We start from the raw sequence: 22,339 nt of genomic DNA, 5'->3' as shown, positions 1-22,339 counted from the left end.
ACTTTATGGAAGATTTCTCAGAATTCTTTTCTGCTGGCTTCCTCTGAACTGTCACATGAAATAGCATTGGGCTGAATGTTCTCCAAGATTTGTTCTCCTGTTCTCATGCAGCCAGCAAGAATGTATGAAGAAATAATGGAGTCGCTTAGGCATTCAGAAAAGATGTGAAAATCATTGGTGTCCCCTGCTATTTAGTCTTGTGACATAATATATATTTGGAGGTACATGTATTTTAGTATTATAATATACACAAGTGTGCCAGTTGCCTTTCATCTTTTCTATTTGGAGTGTTATGTTTCATAAGCAGCATCTTTCTTGAATTCTCTTACTCCCCTGTAAAGAATCTGCACCTCTTTGCTGTCTCCTATGGAATGGTTTACTGCTTAGACAACTGTGGAGGTAAACAGCCATGGCTATTCTGATCAGCTGGTGCTGGGACCCACTTCCAAATAGATAAATGAATGCACGTCAAAGTGAGCCTGTCTGCTTTTCCTTCGAAACAGCAGTACTTGCACACTCCTGCGCTAAAAAAAAAAAAAAAATTTCTAAATCATATTGCAAATTAACATTTAACCAGTGTTCTACAAGTACCTTGTTTTGAAGGCATGAAATCTGACCTTGTTTGAAATTACTTTGTATGGAATTCCCTTGAGATTTTTAATGTATCTTAATAGCTGTAACCAGTCATTATCAGTCATTATTTCAAAGCAAATATATTCTGTTCAGGCAGAGGGTGATTCTACATTGAGTTACTATCTTAATTCAGCCAGCAAAGCTGTACTTCTCTGGAAGCAATAAAATTTACTCAGGTTTGGAGAGAAAAAAAAATTACAGGTTTCCCTCATTTGAGGGCTGTTTTCAGTTGTAATTTACTTGAAATAACACTTTAGTTCCACAGGACAGAACTGCAGTTCAGTCATCCCAGATTGCCTTTTCTTACCACTTAAAATGCATAGGGAAATATTTATTTATTTTTCCCTGAGCCTAGGGATCCAAAAAGCCTTTGACATATCATGCTTAGCATACTTTCTGGGATGAAGTTAATGACAGAAGAGGTTCCTGAAGTAATGAAACATGTCACTGATTTAATCCTGATTTCTCTGTCCACAACGGATAAATGGTTTTGTTTTCCCAAACCATCAGGCGCTTAATTTGCTTTGGGGATTTTCTCTGTTCAGTTGTTTATGGGAGTCTTGATTTTTTTTTTTCTTTTTTACCTCTATCCTTTTCCCTGCACTGGCTGGGTTTTCTTAATTTTTTTTTTTTTTTTTTTTTTTCGCATGCTGGATGCAACTTTTGCCCAGTTTCTCAACAATTCTCAGTTGAGGAAAGGCCAAAGAATCTGATGCCATCTCCTATCATACTGTGTGTGTGAAAGTTGATGGCAATTGAGAATGTACAGAGAATCAAGACCTTTGATTTTTTTATTTTTTTTTTTCTTGTTAATGGAATGGGCTTGATTCTGACTTAAAAAAACATTTGAATGTAGTGTTCTGGGTTTTATAGTGCACTCAGAATAACTGAGAGCGTACTTACACACACGCTGAGTGTGAAAGGATGTTTTTGAGTGCTTTACGTATACTTCTCTGTGTATTTAACCTTTTTTTTTCTGGACTTCTTCCTGAAAAGTAACTAGATTGTTTGAATGATACAACTGAGGATATATGATGTTTGTTACGGATCTATCTTCAACTCCCTGTCACAATTATTCTCCCTGCCAGCTTCTTCCAGCTCTTGCATTCCTTGAATACTTTGTGGTCCCTCAACACATCCAGAACGTAATGAGATTTGTCCAGACAAGAAGGTGGTGTATATGTTAGAGCACTACACCTGTTCATTAACCTTCTGCTCTGCAATCGATTAAAAAAACTGCTTATCATGGCTTTTTGCACAGGAGGGGCACTAATGTGGGTCAGTCTGCTTTATCTGGTTCTTCGTTTTTATAGAACGTGCGGGAAGTCTGCTTTAGAGACCTCTACAGTATGTCAAACACAGTCTAAATGATACATAGATAGGCAGCCGGTCATGTAAGGTGAATCTTCAGAGTTCGTGCAGAGTGATGTGCTGTCATTAACTCTCTTCCTCCAGCCAAAACAAGTGAATCGGCAAACCCTTTAGTAACCTGGCTTCTGTTTGCTAGCTGTGTGTACAAAGGGAAGGCGGTGATGGCAGCATATAGGGTGTGATGTGGCCCAGGGCTATGGGAAGCCCTGTTTATGAACAGTGTGAGATGCTGAAACTTGCAGGAAAAATTAACTATTTTGTGGAAGATTATTTGTTGCTGTATGCAGATGGCAATGAGGTCAGATGTACTTTGAAACTGCTGGTTTAAATCCAGCCTTGGTCAGATGGTGTTTTTAAAGTGATAATTATGACATATAAAATGGTTAGTGTAGTTCACGCACACAGGTGACTTACTAGTTGTTCAGAACAAAGGTGAACACTGAGATAAATAATATTCTTACTTGTGATATTTCTAGAGCTTTAAGCCAGTTTGGGTTTTGTAAGGAAACGCTCCTGCCATTTGTGTTGCAGTCGGCCTTCATTTATTCCTCAAACGTCAGTATCTGGGACAATCACTTGAGCATATTTCAGAAGTGCACATTTTGCCCATAGCATTTAATATTTGTAAGTTCAACTCATGATTTCCATTACATTACTCTTAATTTGGACAACTCACAGTATTGCATGATTTCCTCTACTGGAGAAAATTCTTTGAAACACTTCCTGAATTGTAGTTTCACATTATTGAGAACTGTTTCCATTGGCCTGGTTCTATGCTAGCATAGCTAGAGATACAGGATGCCCAATGGTAAGCAGAAGAATGAGACTAGTATTTAGAATATGAAAGTTTAAGATGACACTGTTTTCCTCTTACATGGAGCTGAGTAAAGTTCAAAAGCCACATCCTGTAGAACTAGCTCTGTTTTCCGCGAGACTGTCATTTTATTTTGCGTTCTCCCTTAGCATCTGAGGAAACCGCAGCGCATTTTCTGTATAATTAACCATCTTCACTTTTCTAACAAGTCTCAAAGTATCTCAGTAAAAGGACTCAAACTGCTGGCAAAATGCTGTGTTTTTTAATATATAGGGTGTGCTTTTATGGAGAAAGGAGTTCTAACAAAATAAGAGTTGGATGTATAAACTCGATAAATGCCAGTTTGGGGAATTTTCTGTGGCTTGTTTGGTAAGAAAATATGCAAAGTGCTATGGCTTCATTTGGAAGAGCACAGTGTTACCAGTCACACTGGCTTTACCTGGAAATTTGTGTTGAAAGTTGATATGCTTTTGAAAGCTTTCTTAGAGCAGAGACTGTGTTTGATAACGTTACTTGATCCTGAAAGCTAGGTGTCATATTTTTACCTCTGGAAATCACGTAAATGTAGAACTGACACCAAATCAGAGCTGTTAGTCAAAACCCTGGCCAACAGACAATTAAATAGAATAAAAGAATGAACCTTTTTGTAGCAGATTAAAATGTAGTATGTCCAGTAAAGGACACCTTGTTTCTATCTTGCCCACCCACGGATGGTGTAAGGCAAAGTGTGTTTATCTTCAAGACTGCATTTGACAGAACACCCTCGTTGCTCGTGGAGCTATCAGTATCTCTCCGTCTGGCTGTGTTCAACTTCAGCACTACCCTGAGTGCTTCTGCCTGCCCCCTACTGCTTTGGCTGATTAAAGTGAGCGTGTAAACAGACACAGATGAAGCATATAACTGGCAGCAAATATCTTCAGAAACTACGGTCGTAGTGCTGGTTTCCTTCTTGCTTACTGCTTGGGAGGTGCTGGGCAGGAACTCTAATACAGAAGGGAACGATAGTAATGAAAGGTAGAGATCAGGTGATGGGGGAGAGGAACTAGTAGAGGGCTGGTACAGGATGGTACCTGGGGTAGCAAGGCTGTGTTCTGTGTGGGCAGAAGGTTAGCTTGCTAGCAAGATATTTAATTGCCTAGAGATTAGTTGGCATTAAGATCTATTAATTCGATACAGAGTTATTAATTGCAAATGACGTTTAGAGCAGATCTTGAGTCAGAGGGCACAGGCACAGCTCTGAATTTAAAGGAGGGTTTGAACAGTGAGTACTAAGAAATTTGGATCAGTAGTTTGGGTAAAGGGTGCCATCTAACCCTTGTACAGAAACAGTATTACCACACTCAATCTTGAGAGGATAGTGGTGTGTCACTACCAAGGGTATGCTGTTACTCTTCTGATTTCTATGGTTATTTTGGTTATGTATGCACATATAGATTTTTAGAAGTCTTTCCAAATGTTTAACTAACTAATAACCATAAATATCTATCAGGCTTTCCTAGTTGTTTTTACTGTGAAATAGAGAGAAATAAAAAATTTAAATGATTGAGATAAAAAATTTAAAAGGAATGCTGAGTTCTCAAATATTAGTCAGTGCTAGAACCTTTGTGAAACAATTATTTTCAAATTGTCTCTTAGAAGCATTTTGATAAATGTTAATGCAGATCATTCCGTTATGGCTCATCAAAGGGTTCATTATGTTTCCACCCTTCAAAAAAACATGTAGCCACAGAGTCTGTATGAGGCTGGGGTGAAGGCAGCTGCCATTGCATGTGTCCCAGACCAGAGCTCTCTGTCTCAGTAAAGGTTTAATCTTCTCTCCCTCCTACCACAAAACCTAGGTTGCCTAGAATACTTCCCCCTGTTTACAGAGGGTCTCTACCACAGCACCCACCACCCTAGAGAATGCTATGTGCAAGGTTATACTGGTGACAGTCCCTGAGACAAACCTCCTCTCTTCCCTCCTCAGGGCAGGGGCTTCTCTGGGCAGGAGGGTTAGGGACGCAGTGCCTAGGACACTGCTGGCCTCGCATTTACAGTGCAGAGTAGGGCTGGGGGCTTGGAGGTGATGTGCTGGGTTGCTACTGCTGTTTCACACATACTGCCCTGCAAACACTCTCCTGGAGGTCAGCAGCTTCTGCAAAAATATGGGCTTTCAGGAAGGGTGGGACCAAGCGAAGTGAGACCACCAGGAAGGAGGAAAGGTGGTCCTCATCATACCTCCTATTCACGGAGAACCACTCTGTGGCACATTTGGCACTGTACTCTATCTCACACATTCAAGAGGTCCCATAACCCCTTCCCCCTCACCCTGGGGTTCACAAAGCCCCAGCTGTCCTCTGCTAGGGGCTGAGTGCCAGCCTGGCTATTTCCACCACTCCTACTGCTGCTGCAGCTATGGGACACTGTCCTCCCAAATGCCAAGCTATGGTTTCTGCTTCTGGACAAGTTTCCACAACCCTGGATACAAGACATTGTTGTGAATCCATCTAGCTGTGATTCTCAAGTGCAAGAAAGACCAATATGTTCTGGTCCTAGCATCCTATCACAGAAAGAGATAAGGTCAGTCTCATTTCTTTAAGCTGAATTGTGTGTTAGTATCTCCTTCCTGAAACTTTGTTGCATTGAAGGTGGACAGCTGGAAACTAAAGTATCTGCTGTACATTTTATGTCAGACTCTGATATGGAGAACAGCATGTCCTAATAAGCAATATTTTAAAATAATCAGATGCTTACTCATTGAGAAAGCTCAAAAGGCCGGAAAGCAGATTATCAGTGTGTTTAAGTCATAAGTCTGCTCAACTGCAGCAACTTACTCTGGCAGAGGGCCTCTGCTGCTGCTTGAAAAAAGCAAATCTCAGGTTCTGTCTTGCTAGTGGGCTGTGCAGAAACAGCTTAAAATCTGAAAGTGTTCTTTTAGGAGTTCTGCTAGTGGTATTATGACTTTGTGCTAACGCCTTTGGAGGAATGCGGATTTATTTTGAACTTGCCTCATAGTACTACTTCTTCCGTATTATTCACAAAGCAAACAACATCCAAATGTAATGACCATTGTACAATTGCTTGCAGAACTTCATTATTGAAGAGGTACTGAGCTTGCTGGGCAAATGATGTGTAGTGCATGCTGGAATCTGCAATGACAATTCTTGACGGACTGATCTTGAGTGGTCCAGTTTTGTGACTTTACTTTGAGGCTGTGGTATTCGCCAAACTGAGCACTGAAATTGTAAGGTCATTCACTATGTCACAGACAATTTCAGCACAAAACTAGAATGGCATCTGTAAACAATACGTATGGTGGAAAAATTTGATAAAGGTTGTTTTAAACCATTTTCTGCCATGGATGTGCAAAAACAACCTGTGCTCTTAGTTACTGTCTGCCCCAGGCCTCACATCGGCAAAGGAGAAAAAAATTGTGAGCTTTCTTGATATTTTACTCCTTGTAGAAATGTGCTACTGTAATGTTTGGTCTGTTCTGTCACGATCTGGCAGTTTTCTGGTAGGTTATGGGGATAGGACAGGCATTTGGCTCCACTTACCTAGCTGAACCCTCAGTGTTTTCTGCTGAATTGGCCATCAGACATGCACAGCCCACTTTCCAAAAGGCAGTTTTCTGGTATCTTTACTGTGTGGTAGGGAGGCTTGAAAAGAAGAGGTAGATTAATGCAGGGAAATAAGTTCATTCCAAACTTTTATTTACAGACTTGTAACTCCATAAAGTTGCAAATCAGTTGTGATACTGTCAATACAGAGGCAAGAAATCCCCGAATCCCTATGATATCTATGTGTGGTCTTATACCTGAGCTTAATTCCCTGTTACTACACACTGCCCCATTACATTCAAAATTCACGTTTGCTTAGTGAGAGAAGAAATAGAAAGGAGGACAGTATCTGAGAACAGTCTGGTGCTGTCATGCATTAGAAGCGATCTGCTGGAGGAGCATTTGCTCGTCTCCCACACGGGCTCTGCCATTTTTCCAGCGCATGCACTCACCAGGTGGGTGCCCCACCCCAGGAGCAGCACGGGGGGAGCCTGCAAGACCTCTGTCCTCTGGCTAGGAGTGCCACATGTGGCATTCCCTTGCCTGTCGTCTTGAAGAACGCTTCTGAGCGGGCTCCAGTAGCTGTGAGGGGTTTTCTTCCCCCCAGATTTCAGCCTTTTTCAGAGGCTGCGGCCTGGCGGGGGGGTGGGAGTACATTACGATGGGTGAAAATGGCACCCCAGCACCCACCCCACTCTTCGCATTCACCTTCACTGCAACATACCGAAGCATTTATTTGACCTCCCGCTCGCAGGTCTGTTAGAAGGAAAATTTTAAAAGGACTTTTAAAAAACTTTTATACTGTTCCCTGGAGGAGGCCGCGCAAAGGCTCCTGGGAGGCGGGCGGGCCGCGCCCCGCCGCCGCCATGGAGCTGTCAGAGGAGGCGCTGAGGAAGCGGCTGGGCAAGGTGCGGGCCGCCGGGTGGGGAGGGCTGTGGAAAACACCGGCTTTTGGGGGGGGGGGCGGGGTGGAGGGGAGCTGAGCGAGAGATGCGGTGTCTGGCGGCCCCCGGCCGGCAGAAGTTCCCGCGAGTCAGAAAGTGAGGCGGTGCCAGGGGAAGGGGGGAGCTGTGCAGCTCGGCCCCCCCCGGGCCGGCCCCGCTGCCCTCCTTCGTTTCGTGAGAATCGCTTGTAAAAGGCTTCTGTCCCCTTCGAGGTGCGGGATTTACCTTGCCTTACTGCAGCGGAGCTTAAAAGTTGCGCCACGCGTGATTTTGTTCCTGTGGCTGGGGACACAGTGAGGCGTGTGTGATGGCCGGCGTGAAGAGCTGCCAGCTCCCGTGGGGAAGTGTTGTGACAGCCCCTGCGTTACTGTCTCCACGCTTTAGAAACACTGATTTAGTTTTTGTAGCATCCCTCTGAGTTAAAGACGCTTTAAGACGTGAGAAACGGAGGTATGTGTATTTAAATTTTGGGTGCGCCGAATAATTTTAGATGCAAAATGAGAAAAGTCTGTGACTCGCCTCATGAAGACCTTCTGATCTTTAGAAAAGAACAAAATACTTAATAGGAGTGCCTCATTTTGCTTTACAATTAAAAGGGGGCCAGCTGGGGAAAGATGGCTTTGATTTCACGACAAGATATATCAACACTTCTGAAAATATGTTGAATTTAAGTTGCATAGATATTCCTAATTTGAGCACCTTTGATTATTATTGGTTTTTTTTAACTGCTTGACTTTGCAGTATCCTGTTAGAGATAGACTGTTAGGCTGGATGTGGAGAAGCTGACTAAAAGGTGTTTATATAAGTTTTGTGTTTTCTTGTACAAAGTAGGTGCAGTATTGCTTCTTCTTGTACATCCATGTAGGTGTGGTATTGCTGCTGGTTCTGCTGAGTGCCTTGCTGAATCATAGAATAGTTTGAGTTGGAAGGGACCTTTAAAGGCCATCTAGTCCAACCCCCCTGCAAGGAGCAGGGACATCTCCAACCAGATCAGGTTGCTCAGAGCCCCGTCCAACCTGGCCTTGAATGCTTCCAGTGATGGGACATCAACCACCTCTTTGGGCAACCAGTTCCAGTGTTTTACCACCCTCAGTGTAAAAAATTTTTTCCTTATGTCCAGTCTGAATCTACTTCCCTCTGTTTTAAAACCATTGCCCCTTGTCCTTCTAAAAAGTTTCTTCCCATCTTTCTTATAAGCCCCTTTTAGCTACTGAAAGGCTGCTGTCAGGTCTCCCTGGAGCCTTCTCTTCTGCTTCGTGACAAGTATTCCAGTGCAGTGAGCAGCTCTTTAAGCCCTTGTCAGGCCACAGTTGTCTTTTCTTGGGCAAGGGTTCCCAGACAACTCCAGGCTGCCTAAAATGACACGCAGATGCTGTAATCTAGGAAGTGGAAAATATTCTTCATAACTTTAAGGTGTGAGAGGATGCAAATCTCTTGAAAGTTCAGGTATTGGACTGTCTGGGAACAGTCTAAATGAAGTAGCAGTGATTCATTCTTGCTGATAATTACTTTCAGATCATGTTTCAAGTATCAGTACTTCTCTTAATCTATGGGCAGGGTTTTTGCAGGTAAGAAAAAGAAATGCCTTATTTTGTTTTAATTTTCTCAGCTCTCAAGGACAGCTTAAACATAGAAAAAATTTCCCAAAGACTGATTACTTACACATGTAATATGTTTGTGGAAATCAACATCTTGTGAAACTCTTCTAAAAAGTGTGCAGGTAGATCTGAGTTTTTAGCAGTAACTGTGTCAGTAATAAGAAAACTTTTTTTTTTTCTAAGAGATTTATATTTTTATATTGTTTTTAATTATTGTGTGCAGAGGAGACTGATTTTTATTAAGCCTCTGGTCACACAGCTGTAGGGGGGAAGGAATGGTATATAAGGATTGATGTTCAGAATTTGAGTTCTAATGAAGCAACAGACCTGAGATACTTTTAAAGCTTTTTTTTTTTATCAATTTTTTTTTATACTCTATTTCACACCAGAACTATTTTAATACTACAAGTAATTATTACCTTCCCCTTCTTGTGTTTCTGCTTTCTCTTGGTTCCTTTTCCCTATCTCTGGAAATGAAGGAAGAAGCCTTTGAAATGAAACATTTTTTTTTCTGATTTTTTTTTTTCTCTCCCCTTCCCAGTATAAGTTCAGAGACCTGACCATAGAAGAACTAAAGAATGTTACCAAGACCTACCCAAACTTCACGTTCTCCATGAACACATACAGTAAGAAGTGACACAGTTACTTTGAACTAATGGTGATTCTTACTTGTCATAGATTCAAGCTGTGTATAATAGAATCTAAATTGTGTGAATGTCTTTCAGTTGTGTTCCTGTCCTTATTTTGACTTGCAGTGAAATTTCTCGTGCCGTGTGTGACTATTTTTTAAAGCTCTTCCAAGAATGCGTACATATAAAAACCTAAGTGACTCATTCACTAAATTTCATTTTATTTTTCAGTAATTATAGAAGATTGATGTTATTTTAAATTCTTTATATGTAACAGAATTTTCCCATATCCCATGACTGCATTGAAAACATTTTGACGTCTTTAGCTTATCAAGTGTAACTTCCAGAATCTCCCAGCCTGGCTGAAAGTTACTGCAACACCAGAATTATCTAGGACAAGGGATTTCAGGCTAATGATGTGCTTATTGTACCAATGCAATTTTCATTAAGATTCCATTATGGACTTCTCTAGAAGTGGGAGGGGGGACCTTAGTAACATTTTAGCCTTAGTTCTGTTAGGAGCAGTGTATTTGATTTCTGAAAAAAAAATTAGCGTTGTATATTGGTAGTTGTGGATGGGACTGCTGTGCCAGAACAAAAAGGATTTTTTTATTATTACTTTTTAAAATCACATTTTTAATTTCAGCCTTCAAGGATGGATCCCAGAAGGACCTCCTGAATTTTAGTGGTACTGTTCCAGTGAAATATGGTAAGATAAATCAAATATAATTTCCTTACCAGTTAGGAATCTAATTGTAAGTGCCTCTTAAAAATATACTGTGCAGTTTCCTTAAAGGTGGCTATAAAGGATTTTGCATTAATTGTCAGAAGCCACTTCTACTGCAGAAACAAGTGCCTTCATGCACACACAGATGCTGAAATAAGGTGGTATTAATTAGATAAGTCAATTAATTATTAAAAAAAATCAGGTAGTTTGTGACTGTGTAGGCAAACTCTTTGGTTCTAATGGAGGTTGCCTGAACTCTACAAGCCTTATGCTTGTACAGGCAGTGTCTAAAAATAACTGGTAGGTAATTTTTTATTTTTAACTTAAAGCCTTTGAAGTCTGAGGTAAAGCTCTTGATAGATGCCTGTTTGCATCAGTTGTTGAGTCCTAAAATAAGTATGAAGTGGGTAGCTGTAAGAGATTTCTTTGCCTGTAAAAGAGGATATGTTGGCTGATAGAATAGCCTGGGAAACAAAACAACAACAAAGCTTTATATTAGGAAATGCAGTTGATGCAGACAAGTCTGTTTTTATTAACTAGCCTAATTAACATAAATACTTTCCAGTGTGAATCTAGAAAGTGATCTGTTAGGCTTTTTTTCCTTTCTTTTTATGAAGTGTGAATCACATGCACGTAAGCCTGGCTTTCAGTGCCTCCTCCCAATGCAGAAGCTAGCAGTGGCTTTTATTTTGTGTTGAACAGGTAATTCCTACAACATACCTATTCATCTGTGGATTCTGGATTCTCACCCCTTTGCTCCCCCCATTTGCTTCTTGAAGCCGACTGCGAACATGGGCATTTCAGTGGGAAAGCACGTGGATGCGAACGGCAGGATTTATTTGCCCTACCTGCAGAATTGGAGCCATGTAAGAGGTGGAGTGGCTGACGGGAGGGAAGTATGTGGGAATAATCCATGGTATCATATGGAGATCAACGGAGAGGAGTGGATAGGGTTCAGGGCTTTTTGTTTTCTGTGGTTTTTTTGTTGATCTTAAATACGTAGTGATCATGCAAAGAGAAGCAGGATGTTATGTCTTTTGAAATTACAGCTTTCAGACAGTCTGAAGCAATTGTAAAGGAAGTTATAAGTTATTGTAAGGAAAATTATTTTAAGCTGAAGAAAAAAGGAACTGACTTTGTTACAAAGCAGTGCAAGTCTTGTGATACTTTTTAGTTTGTTGCTGTGAACAGTGACTAATACTAGACCAATTGAGTATTCCTCAAGGAAGTCCTGGGGAAGTTTGTACTCTTTGGGTATGTCTCTTTCAGCAGAACTCTGAAACATTAGCATACGGATTCAAAAGTGAATGCTGTTGCTAAATGATTTAATGCACTCTATTAAATCACTTACTTAAATATGACTGCCAGGCCAGTAAAGATGATTTAATGAATGCTAGTTTTCTGAAATGGATGTGATATATTTTACGTTATATATAGAAATCCCCATGGGAACTTCTACTGGCTTCGCTGTGTGTTTTGCTCAAAGGAGGACTGAATTGCCAAAACTCTGAACGGCTAAACTCATCTGAGAAGACTGAACTATCTTTCTTTTAGCTATGATTTGTCCTGTTTATGATATCGGATGTGGCTACATCCAAGGCTTCCATATGTTCATGGATGCCTTCAAAAACTAGTTGCAATGAAAATTTCAATTTTATAATTCCTTTTTGTTAAGTTCCTTTTAATCCATGCTGCTCTTTGGAAGGTATCTTCTCAAAAAATGATGCTTTTCTTTCCTTAAATGTTAAGGTGTCAATATTTATAATTTGATTAAATTTTGTACAGGTGTGGTTCTTTATGTTCTACTGCAGTTACAGCTGATACTGCTATATGAAATAGCTAGTCAACTGTTCTGTCTTCTTTATTGCTGTATTTCAGCCTAAATCAACTGTCATTGGATTAATCAAGGAAATGATTGCAAAATTTGAGGAAGAGCTGCCTTTGTATTCACTGTCATCTTCTGATGCAGACAGGCAATCGGAACTTCTATCCTACATTGCAAAGATTACTGAAGGTGTGAATGTTTTAATATATTTGTTTGTAGTGTTCTTATACGAAATAGATTTTCTTTATTGTTATTACTTGATATCATGAAGATGCCTATATAATTTTAATATCTGAATTTTTGATGCTTGCATGTCCACAGTGCTTGGTGTTTTCTCTGTATAATCGAAAGTGCTTCTTTTTGAATAGAGAGATCAGATTATCTTTATTGAGTAAGAGCTCATTTTGGATGTTTGCATTTAAGCCTACTTGTAGACCTGGTACTACTCATTTGTTGGAAATTACTGCTGCAAAACTCAACATGAGACCTTGTGGAAGGGAAATGGGATTTTATTACAAAAAGTTGATTTTACCCAATCACAGTCATTCATTCTCTCAGATCTCATTCACTCACACTCACATCCACAGTCTCAAGCCCTGGCCACGCTCACCGGTGTGCAACACTGAGGACAAGGAGTGCTGGCTGTTGAGCCCACATTGTGTCTCTTGGTTTCTTCTTGTTCAGTGGTGGCAAGCTGATTTTGGACTTGTCTTTTACACCCTTCGGGAGAGGATGCTATTTAACATTTTTGCCTCATTACTTTATCTCACCCATTGCCTTGGGCAAAATTCCAGAATGTCACGGTTCTCATGTTTTCCTTATCTGGGTATTTTATCGCTCCAGTCCTGTTGTTCTTCATCCTGACACATTTTCTTCAGGTCAATCTTTTATTTTTCCTTCTTTTAGTGAAATGAGTGATTGTGATCTGTGGCAACTAGTGCAAACCTTTCCCTTTAAGTCTTTCCTGCTGTTTCTTCTGGTAATTGCATACACATACATGCTTGTGAGCACACGTGTGTGCACACAATACACGTTTCTAGTCAATCAATGTTTCTGTTACAGATCTCTCATTATAGTCAGAATGAAAATCATTGTGTTACCAGTAGCATTGGCTAAACAACCTCAGATCACTGTATTTTAATCAAAGGGAGTATTGTTTGTATGGTCTTAGTCTAGCTTCTTGATATTGCTATGCTCATAATTTCTACTTAGTGAAAAAAACATTCCTATCCAGAGAGGAATATATGTGGTTTACACCTTGCAAGCTGTGATGAATTTTCTGTGGTCAGGCTTGACTGCTGTTTTGAAGAAGTTTATGTACTTTGGTTTAACTCAGGCACAGCCATGATCCTTTATGAAGCAGCAATACTTGTATTGATACAGTGTGGACCAGCACTTATGATTGTGGTTTTCTTTTAATTGCAGGAGAGGCTGATGTGAAATCAAAGAGTAAAATTGGTGGAGGCAAAAATGAAGGATGTTTTAACAAAATTACTGTTGTTGGAGCTGGAGATCTTGGCATTGCATGTGTGCTAGCAGTTGCAGCAAAGGTACGTAATTATTATAAATAGCAACAGACCTGATTAACAGAGAGGCTTCAAACCTAGTTCTTAGTGTCTGACATGTAGAAATAACTCAGCAGTTTTAGTAACCATGTCACTGCTTATGTCACTTACCTGTTCAGTTAATTTACGGACACACAGAAGTGTTATTTTCTGCCTTGTTTTCTCAGTCAGCTTTTTAAAGGGTTAAATATTGAATTATTTATTTTGAAAATCCTTAGTTAAAGGATTCTTGCCTGAGCCGTGGCCTGTTACAATTGGGATCTCCTATAATGAGTCATTTTTCCAACTAAAGTCACTAAGCTAAATTATTATTCTTGTGATTTGACAGTAGTTTTCGTCAGTAATTTTGTTTGTTTTACACACAGAACAACAAACACTGGAATTGGAGGAATACTGTGTTTTATTCAGCACTCCCACAAGAAAAAGTTTTGGTTTGTTTTATTGTTGATCTGCATTGTTTTTATTCATACAGGGTTCTACAGACAAAGTGGTTCTTTTGGATCTTTCTGAAGGTGCAGCAAAAGGAGGGACCATGGACTTGGAGATCTTTGCTTTGCCAAATGTGGAGATCAGCAAAGGTACTGGATGTTGTTGCTGGAATGGGCGTGAGTACGGTACTGTGTGTGCTTGTGCTCGTTTTACTGAGACACCTGGGGAGATACAGAGGCTCTGGCATACAGGTCGGATTTTTAAAAAGGTGTTGTTATGTTTTCATAGCTTGTTGCTTTTCTTCATCTTTTCTGGGCAAAACTGGGAAGGGAAGGTTCAGCAAAGCCTGTTTTGTTTTTATTTCAGGCTTTTTTCATTCTGTTTGTAGAAGTAGACGTATGTAAGCCTGTACTTCCAGGGTAAGAGGCTAATACTGAAGTTGGACTTGAGCAGAAATAGAGAGAAGTCAAGCTAGTCCTTCAGTGTCATAGGTGGAGGGAGGGAAAGAAGGGGGAAAAAATGTATTCCCAAGTCACAGAATGCAAAAGCAGGGACTGGGAAAATGAAGAACTGCCCACTGTAGCAGAAGAACATGTTTGGGAACATCTAGGGAACCTGAAGGTGCACAAGTCCATGGGATCTCATGAGATGCATCCATGGGTCCTGAAGGAACTGGCAGATGAAGTTGCCAAGCCACTGGCTGACCATCATATTTGAGAAGTTGTGTCAGTCTGCTGAGGTTCCTGCCAACTGTAAAAGAAAAACATAACCCTCATTTTAAAAAAGGAAACAAAGAAGGCCTGGGGAACTACAGGCCGGTCAGTCTCACCTCTGTGCCCGGCAAGGTCATGGAGCAGATTCTCCTGGAAACCATGCTAAGGTACATGGAAAATAAGGAGGTGATTGGTGACAGCCAGCACAGCTTCACTAAGGGCAGATCATGCCTGACCAATTTGGTGGCCTTCTACAACGGGATTAAAGCATTGATGGACGAGGGATGATCAACTGCTGTCATCTGCCTGGACTTGTGCAAGGCATTTGACACTGTCCTGCATGACATCCTTCTCTCTAATCTGGAGAGACATGGATTTGATGGATGGACCACCCGGTGGATAAGGAATTGGCTGGATGGCCGCATTCAAAGGAGCTGTGGTCGATGGCTTGATGTCCAAGTGGAGATCAGTGATAAGTGGCGTTCCTTAGGGGTTGGTATTGGGACTGGTGCTGTTTAACATCTTTGTCGGTGACATGGACAGTGGGATTGAGTGCATCCTCAGCAAGTTTGCTGACGACACCAAGCTGTGTGGTGCAGTCGACACGCTGGAGGGAAGGAATGCCATCCAGAGGGACCTTGGCAGGCTTAAGAGGTGGGCCTGTGCAAACCTCGTGAAGTTCAACCAGGCCAAGTGCAAGGTCCTGCACATGGGTTGGAGCAATCCCAGGCACAAATACAGGCTGGGTGGAGAATGAATCAAGTGCAGCCCTGAGGAGAAGGACTTGGGGTTACCAGGGTAGATGAGAAGCTCAACATGAGCCGGCAATGTGCACTTGCAGCCCAGAAAGCCAAGCACATCCTGGGCTGCATCAAAAGAAGTGTGGCCAGCAGGTTGAGGGAGGTGATTCTGCCCCTCTAGTCCGCTCTCATGAGACCCCACCTGAAGTACTGCATCCAGCTCTGGAGCCACCAACATAAGAACAACATAGACTTGTTGGAGCAAGTCCAGAAGAGGGCCGTAAAGATGATCAGAGGGCTGGAGCACGTCTCCTGTGAGGACAGGCTGAGAGAGTTGGGGCTGTTCAGCCTGGAGAAGAGAAGGCTCTGGGGACACCTTATTGCTGCCTTCCAGTACCTAAAGGGGGATCATAAAAAAGACGGGGAGAAACTTTTTAGCAGGGCCTGTTGTGATAGCACAAGGGGTAATGGTTTTAAAATAGAAGGAGGCAGATTCAAACTTGATAGAAGGAAAAAAAAAATTATAATGAGGGTGGTGGAACACTGGAACAGGTTGTCCAGAGAGGTGGCTGATGCCCCATCCCTGGAAACCTTCAAGGCCAGGTTGGATGAGGCTCTGAGCAACCTGATCTGGTTGGAGATGTCCCTGCTCCTTGCAGAGGGGTTGGAGTAGATGGCCTTTGAAGGTCCCTTCCAACCCAAACTATCTATGGTTCTGTGTTAGGGAATTAGAGATCGCTGTTAGAGCAGTATTAAAAGGGCTGATAGATAAAGGCAAGTTTCAAAGTACTGCTTTCCTAGATTGATGTTCATTAAACATGCACGTGGCCAATAGTTATTTCTTAATCATTGTCACTGCATATTCAAACAATTAGTTCTTAACAATTTTGTCCTCAATTAGCTGTGAGTGTACAATTCAACAGAGTTGATGCCATGTCTCATAATTGCAGTGATGGCTGCAGTCTTTGATGGTCTTAGTTGCAGAGGTTGAGGTGATGTGGCTCGAAAGCTCTTCCATAGGGAAAGCTGGAACTGAATTGAGCAACTTCCCCACTCTTCCTTGTTTGTCTGTGGTGGTTTTACATTCCTTGTGCCCTCTGCAAGATGAAATGGGGGGCTTTCTTGTGCTTCTGATGTAATGTATATTATTTTGGGACAGGGACTTGGTCTGGTTCCACCAGGCATCTTATCTGCTTATTTTGTACCTGACACTGCCTGCTCTGCATCCTTTGATCTTATCTTGCGGGTTTTACTGCTAGCACTTTTTTTTTTTCCTGAACTGTTGTTGTGCAACTGCGCCACAAATCTCTGTTTGTGCCTTTGTGGTTACTTGTTACATATTTACATTTAGCTGTGGTACAGAAAGATTGTGTGGTTGTTGCTGGTCAATGCTGTTTGTAGTGTTACAATATTACAGAATGCTTATGCACTGTCTCCTGTTTGTATGTATGCTTAGTATGCTTGTATCTGGGTTTAGGGCAAGCTGGTATTAATTATATCCTCCTTAGCATGCTTCCACTTTGTCGGTGCGTTATACCTCTGCTTTGGTTCCAGAAGTGGTGTGACAGTCAAATTACCTTCTTTCTGTGTCCAAGCTGATCACCTGTATGGTTCTCAGATATTCAGAGTTACTGACTCAAGGCAGCTTTGACATAACAAATTTCTGCAGAAAATGTAGTTGTGTGTTTTCTTGGGCTAATAAATACATGTCTTTCACTTGAGTTAATAAATAGACTTTTGGAACACTTTTTATGGTTGTCTACGTGTCCTAGATTGAGCTATAAGATAAAAAATTACAGACGCTTCAGATAAAGGAGTAAAAGTCTTTCCCCTTCTTTAAAAATCAGAATAAAAATGAAAGAGCCTTTTCATGGATGTATTTTGTTTTCTTTCTTGACAAGAAAACTTGGAAAAGCTTATCTGACAGCCCCATCTAGATATTTTCTGATTTCTATTTTGTAACCTTGGACAAAATGCAGTCTGCCTTCCTTGTTTGCCAACTATGAAATGAAAAAAGGAGTTCTGTGTGAGAGCTGTGTTTTACAGGTGCTGTGGAAGTGCCCTGAATTCCACACTGGGCAGTACGGGGGGAGACAGGAGGGGAAGAATCCCTAGCTGAGCTGGATGCTGCAGTTCAGCCTTTGGGATGGCTCTTTGTTTTGCATCCAAAACTTGATAGAATGACATAAATTTAAAAAACATATTTTATTTATATTTTCAGATTTTTCTGCTTCAGCTGATTCAAAAGTTGTGGTACTTACAGTTAATTCTCTGGGTAATGCTCAGACTTACCTTGATGTCATACAGAGCAACGTGGATTTGTTCAGAGAAATTATCCCAGCAATATCACACTACAGTCAGAACGCTGTTCTCCTTGTTGCCTCTCATCCAGGTATGTTGGTACTTTGCCTAATGTTCTGTCCCTCAGCTGGCTTTCTTTTGGCCTGTTTTAAAAATTATGTTACTGCTGAATACACGCACTTAGTCAAAATTTCTTGCTACTCTGAAAGATGTTTTCCTTTTCAGCTTTTAGCAGGACACTATCTTTGAGGGTTTTTTCTTTACTGTTACCAAGATAAAAGAAAATAGTGTACTTTGTTTTGTATAAAAGGTATGTATTTCTATGTGTTTCTGTACGTAGTTTCCATCTGACTGTATCTACAAGATTAGCATCCATTGCCTGTTGTCTTGTCAGTTGTGAGTTTTATGTTGATGTTTCTCCTGTGCATGTGTGTTATGTGCCATATGATCAGACTCCCAAACTACTAATATACATAATATAGTGTTGACAGTAAATATTGCAGCTATGTTTATTGGGAAGTTTAAATCTGTTGGGTCAGTGATACCTTGAACTAAGACAAAGCTAAAACACCACTTAAAATGGAAAGAAGTACATGTGAGTCTCTCTGTCCTGTAAACACACTGAAGACAGCCCTTTTCTGTTTCTCAAGTGCTTCTTACCCTTCTTACCATTTAGAGCTGTGCAGATGGAGAAAAGAATGCTTGCCAAAATGAAAAGAAATTAAACACTGGCTGAATTAAATTTAGAAGCATCTGAGATTTTTGGTAGAGGGAAGCAAGGTGACTCATTCTGAAGTTTCACTTCTCTTAAATTTTACTTGGACTGTGAATTTTCTTCATCTCCATACCTGACTGGGTGGTTTAGATTGAAGTAAACTACTGATATGTTCTTACGTGCTTATATCTTGTCTAAAATAAATGACTTTGTTCTGAGTTTTTTGTAATTGTAATTTGTAGTTTGCAGTGTTGTTGAATTTTGAGTGGTCCTTCATTGTCAGCATATTTTTCTTTCATATATAGTTGAAGTAATGACATACGTGTCATGGAAGCTGAGTGCGTTTCCCAAAAGCAGAGTTATTGGAGTAGGTGCCAACCTAGATACTGAGAGATTTCAGTATATACTGACAAACCATCTGAAAGCACAGGTGCTGGCAAAAGGTGCTTGGATTATTGGTGAACAAGGGGAAGACAAAGGTAAAATGATATTTTATTATGACTGTGAGTATATAATGTCCTGGCAGGGCTTAAGTAATTTGGTAAGGAAAGAATAATTGAGAAAAATAATGAAGGTAGTCATAGGCAGGGTGGTAGATTTTCATAATAATTGTTCTAAATAATAGAATTTTGGTTTGTGCTTGAGACTGTAGACCCTGAGTGTTAGCAAAAGTATTTAACAGTTGTTCACGGTTAAAAAAAAATAGGAAATACAACCTCAAATGCTTTTATTTGATATGACAATATAGGTTATTGTACAGAAAGAGGAAGGAAATGTGGTGTAATATATGGTAGGTTACTGCTAACATGAGAATTATTATATATGACTTCATTTTTAAGCAAGTGTCTCTGGCCAGGTGCTACTACAGAGTTTATTTCAGCAGTCCAGGGAACCTAAGAAGGTCATCGACTACATTTGGGTTGTTGTGGGAGAAGGGAAGTTTGGAAAGCTTGAATTTTAATTTATTTTTTTTTTTCCTTCTCCCCACCTTATCTGGTACCTATTTTAGTCACTGTTTAGATGTGAATTTAAATGTTTGTTGTTTCTATTTAGTACCATCATGGACCAGTTGTAATTTAGTTGTGAATCAAACAGAAGCAATGGCTGCTTGTAACTCAAGGGAAAAGGTGGCTAACAGGTAATGCCATTATAATCTTAATTTTTTTTCTTCATGTTTAAGCACTTGATGTTTGCAGAGTTTTTTCCTTCAGCTCTTTATGAAGAGGAGGAAGTTTGCTCTAAAATGTTCACGCATTGAGTGTCTGGGAAATTACAGGTCTGTCATTCACTTTCATACATGTGTATATGCCCACTGTTTTTCTGAAGTTCCCAATAGTTTTGTGCCTATGATGATCTAAGGACCAGACAGGCTTTGTAGAATATTCACTAGAATATTAAGAGTTGCCAGTTTGATTGTATTTAAAAAAAAAATAGTAGACAAGCCTTCTGGTACACTTTTCTCAGAGCTTGTGTGGAAGTAGTTTACTTCACAGCAAAGTACACATTTGGATCAGTTTACCAGATTTAATTAGCCACAAACCAGTTACACCTTTTGACAGAAAAGCGAATTGTTACTATTATTTAATGCAATTCTTAATTCCCTTCTATTGTTTTCCAAAACAAACAATCATATACCTGATACAGTACACATAATCTGCCTTTTGGGTTTTACATATAAACTAAAATACGAGTAATTAAAATCTAAACATCATGGCTTTCTCATTTTCCTGGTTTATATAGAGCTATGGAAGTTCTAAAGGGAAAAGGTCAGAGATCTTGGTCTGTTGGGCTCTCAGTTGCTGATTTGACTGACAGCATACTGAAAGATAAAAGAAAGATTCATTCTGTATCCACTCTCGCAAAGGTAAATGTGTTATTAATATATTTTGGTTGGCACTGTAATGATATTATTTATATTGGATATGACCATTAATTTTAGCAGCACAGACATCTCACTTAAAGTAACTATTCTGAAGTAGCACTACTGCCATTACTTTATTCCAAGAACATCTTTCAATTCTAGTCCAAAAATGAGAAAAAATAAATTGTTGCATTACTCTGAAACCAATATTAAAAGTGGATTATTCTCCCAAAAATACAAGAGTTCAGAGGGAAAATATGTTCAAGGTTGCTTGCCAGCTCCCCTGGAATAGCTGGATTTGGCAAATGAAGAGAAATGTGTGTGTTGCAGTTTCCAAGTGCTTAGTATTGAATGTAGATATTTTCCAGAGGACGAAAGGGTTCAGTATCCTTTATGAAAGTATAAAATGCATTTTCTGCCAGTATGTTATTTGGCTAGGTTTGAAACAGCGGCTTTTTTGCTCCTTAATACTTTACACTGAGGAGAAGATTATGAAGCTATATTTAACTTAAAATTGGAGACTGAACTTTGTTTAGATATAGAGGAGTGACAGGTCTCTGCAGATTAGCTACAGAATGTAAATTTTCCCATGCGGATCCTAAAAATAAAAAAAATCTACAGTGTAAGCTTGAATTGTAGGGATATAAGTTTAATAAAGTCTCTCACAGATTGAATATGGGATCGAAACCTGAAAAATATTTCCTGGATAGCTCTCTTTGGCTACATTTTAAAATTTCTTTTGTTCAGCCTGAAAGAACTAATGGTACTGTACTATCAAGTGTCCCTGCTTGTTGTACCTAAGAAACTGGTTAAATGGTGTTCTGTAGTATAAGCTTTGCCTGCATTATAGAGGCCTGGTATATCTATATTGGGAAACCCCTCCAAGTCTGGCATGGTTCAAGATTTTTTTTTTTTTAATCTGTACAGTAATATTTTACAGTTTCTATACAGTAACCCATGGCACAGGATCTAAAATAAATGGAATTTGACCTATACAAAACATGCCATCTGATAGAATATCCTTGCTTAATTAAAATAATCAACTTATTTAGTATAGCTCCATACTTCAGACAGAGCAGAAATAAGTAACTTTGTGACAGTTGTCTTTGTGTGTTTTTTTCAGGGATGTTGCAATATAAACAGTGAAGTATTCTTAAGTCTGCCATGTCTTCTTGGAACCAATGGAGTGATTGAAATGGTCAAGTTAGAAGAAGATCCTCTAGCGCAAAAGAAACTGCAAAGCAGTGCAGGATCAATTAATGACCTTCAGCAGCAGCTGAAACTGTAAGCCAGCACAAGGGAAGCCACAGCGTCTGCTCGCAAACTCGGAGATTTGCTAGGCAGAAAGGGTTGCTTGGTATATACGGGTTTCTATACAAAACAAGAAGCTTTTTTACTTTACTTTCAAGAAATGCTTTCTCAGTTTTGGTTTAAATTATTTAATACTGCGCTGCACAGTAATTTTTATTTGAAAAGTGCACTTTTGGTAGCCGAAATGAGGAGGGTAATGTGCGAGTACCTTTTACCTAAGTTCAGGTGACTTCTGCCTGTGTTTTTGTAACTAATTATAGCCTGATTCTTGGGTTATTCTTAGCTCTTTGCACCCTGTCTTGGACACAGTCTAGGAAAGCAGCTTACCCTGCTCTGCAGACGCTCCAGTATGTAGAGCCAACTAGACTCTTCCTCCTGGTTTTTAAGTGCTGCAGCAGGGGCTTGCCTAGAATACGGTCACACTCCAGCTCTGCAGGGCGCTGGGGGATGCAGTTTGGCACCTCCATCTTTCATCCCTGTCACATATGCTCTGATGTCAATGGACTCCTGCTTGTTACTAAGGGGAAAAAAAGGCTAAAAGTATGACGTTAGCATGCATGATGTTAGCAAACCTGAAGCATGAATTTCTGTTGGATGTTTACTGATGTCTGAGACTTCCTGGTC

General features: G+C 40.2%; 1 protein-coding gene across 2 annotated transcripts; it reads left to right on the top strand.

Moving 5' to 3' along the window:
- The first annotated feature begins 7,207 nt into the window (after positions 1-7,207).
- UEVLD (UEV and lactate/malate dehyrogenase domains) lies at positions 7,208-22,239 on the top strand. Of its 2 annotated transcripts, none has more exons than XM_086748672.1 (12): positions 7,208-7,265; positions 9,441-9,525; positions 10,175-10,237; positions 10,958-11,121; positions 12,134-12,269; positions 13,506-13,630; positions 14,118-14,223; positions 17,749-17,919; positions 18,849-19,022; positions 19,597-19,681; positions 20,284-20,407; positions 21,528-22,239. In XM_086748672.1, the coding sequence occupies exons 1-12, from the start codon at positions 7,224-7,226 to the stop codon at positions 21,690-21,692; spliced, it is 1,440 nt and encodes a 479-aa protein (XP_086604798.1). In that variant the 5' UTR covers positions 7,208-7,223; the 3' UTR covers positions 21,693-22,239. The 2 variants fall into 2 exon arrangements, with proteins under 2 accessions (XP_086604798.1, XP_086604799.1); XM_086748673.1 differs by lacking the exon at positions 7,208-7,265 and adding an exon at positions 7,508-7,751.
- The last annotated feature ends 100 nt before the right edge of the window (positions 22,240-22,339 follow it).

The sequence above is a fragment of the Chlamydotis macqueenii genome, chromosome 5 (genome assembly GCF_036417535.1).
Source record: "Chlamydotis macqueenii isolate bChlMac1 chromosome 5, bChlMac1.mat, whole genome shotgun sequence".
NCBI classification, from domain to species: Eukaryota; Metazoa; Chordata; class Aves; order Otidiformes; family Otididae; genus Chlamydotis; species Chlamydotis macqueenii.
Note: the sequence above shows the minus strand (reverse complement) of the source record. Positions and strands in the feature narration are given on the sequence as shown.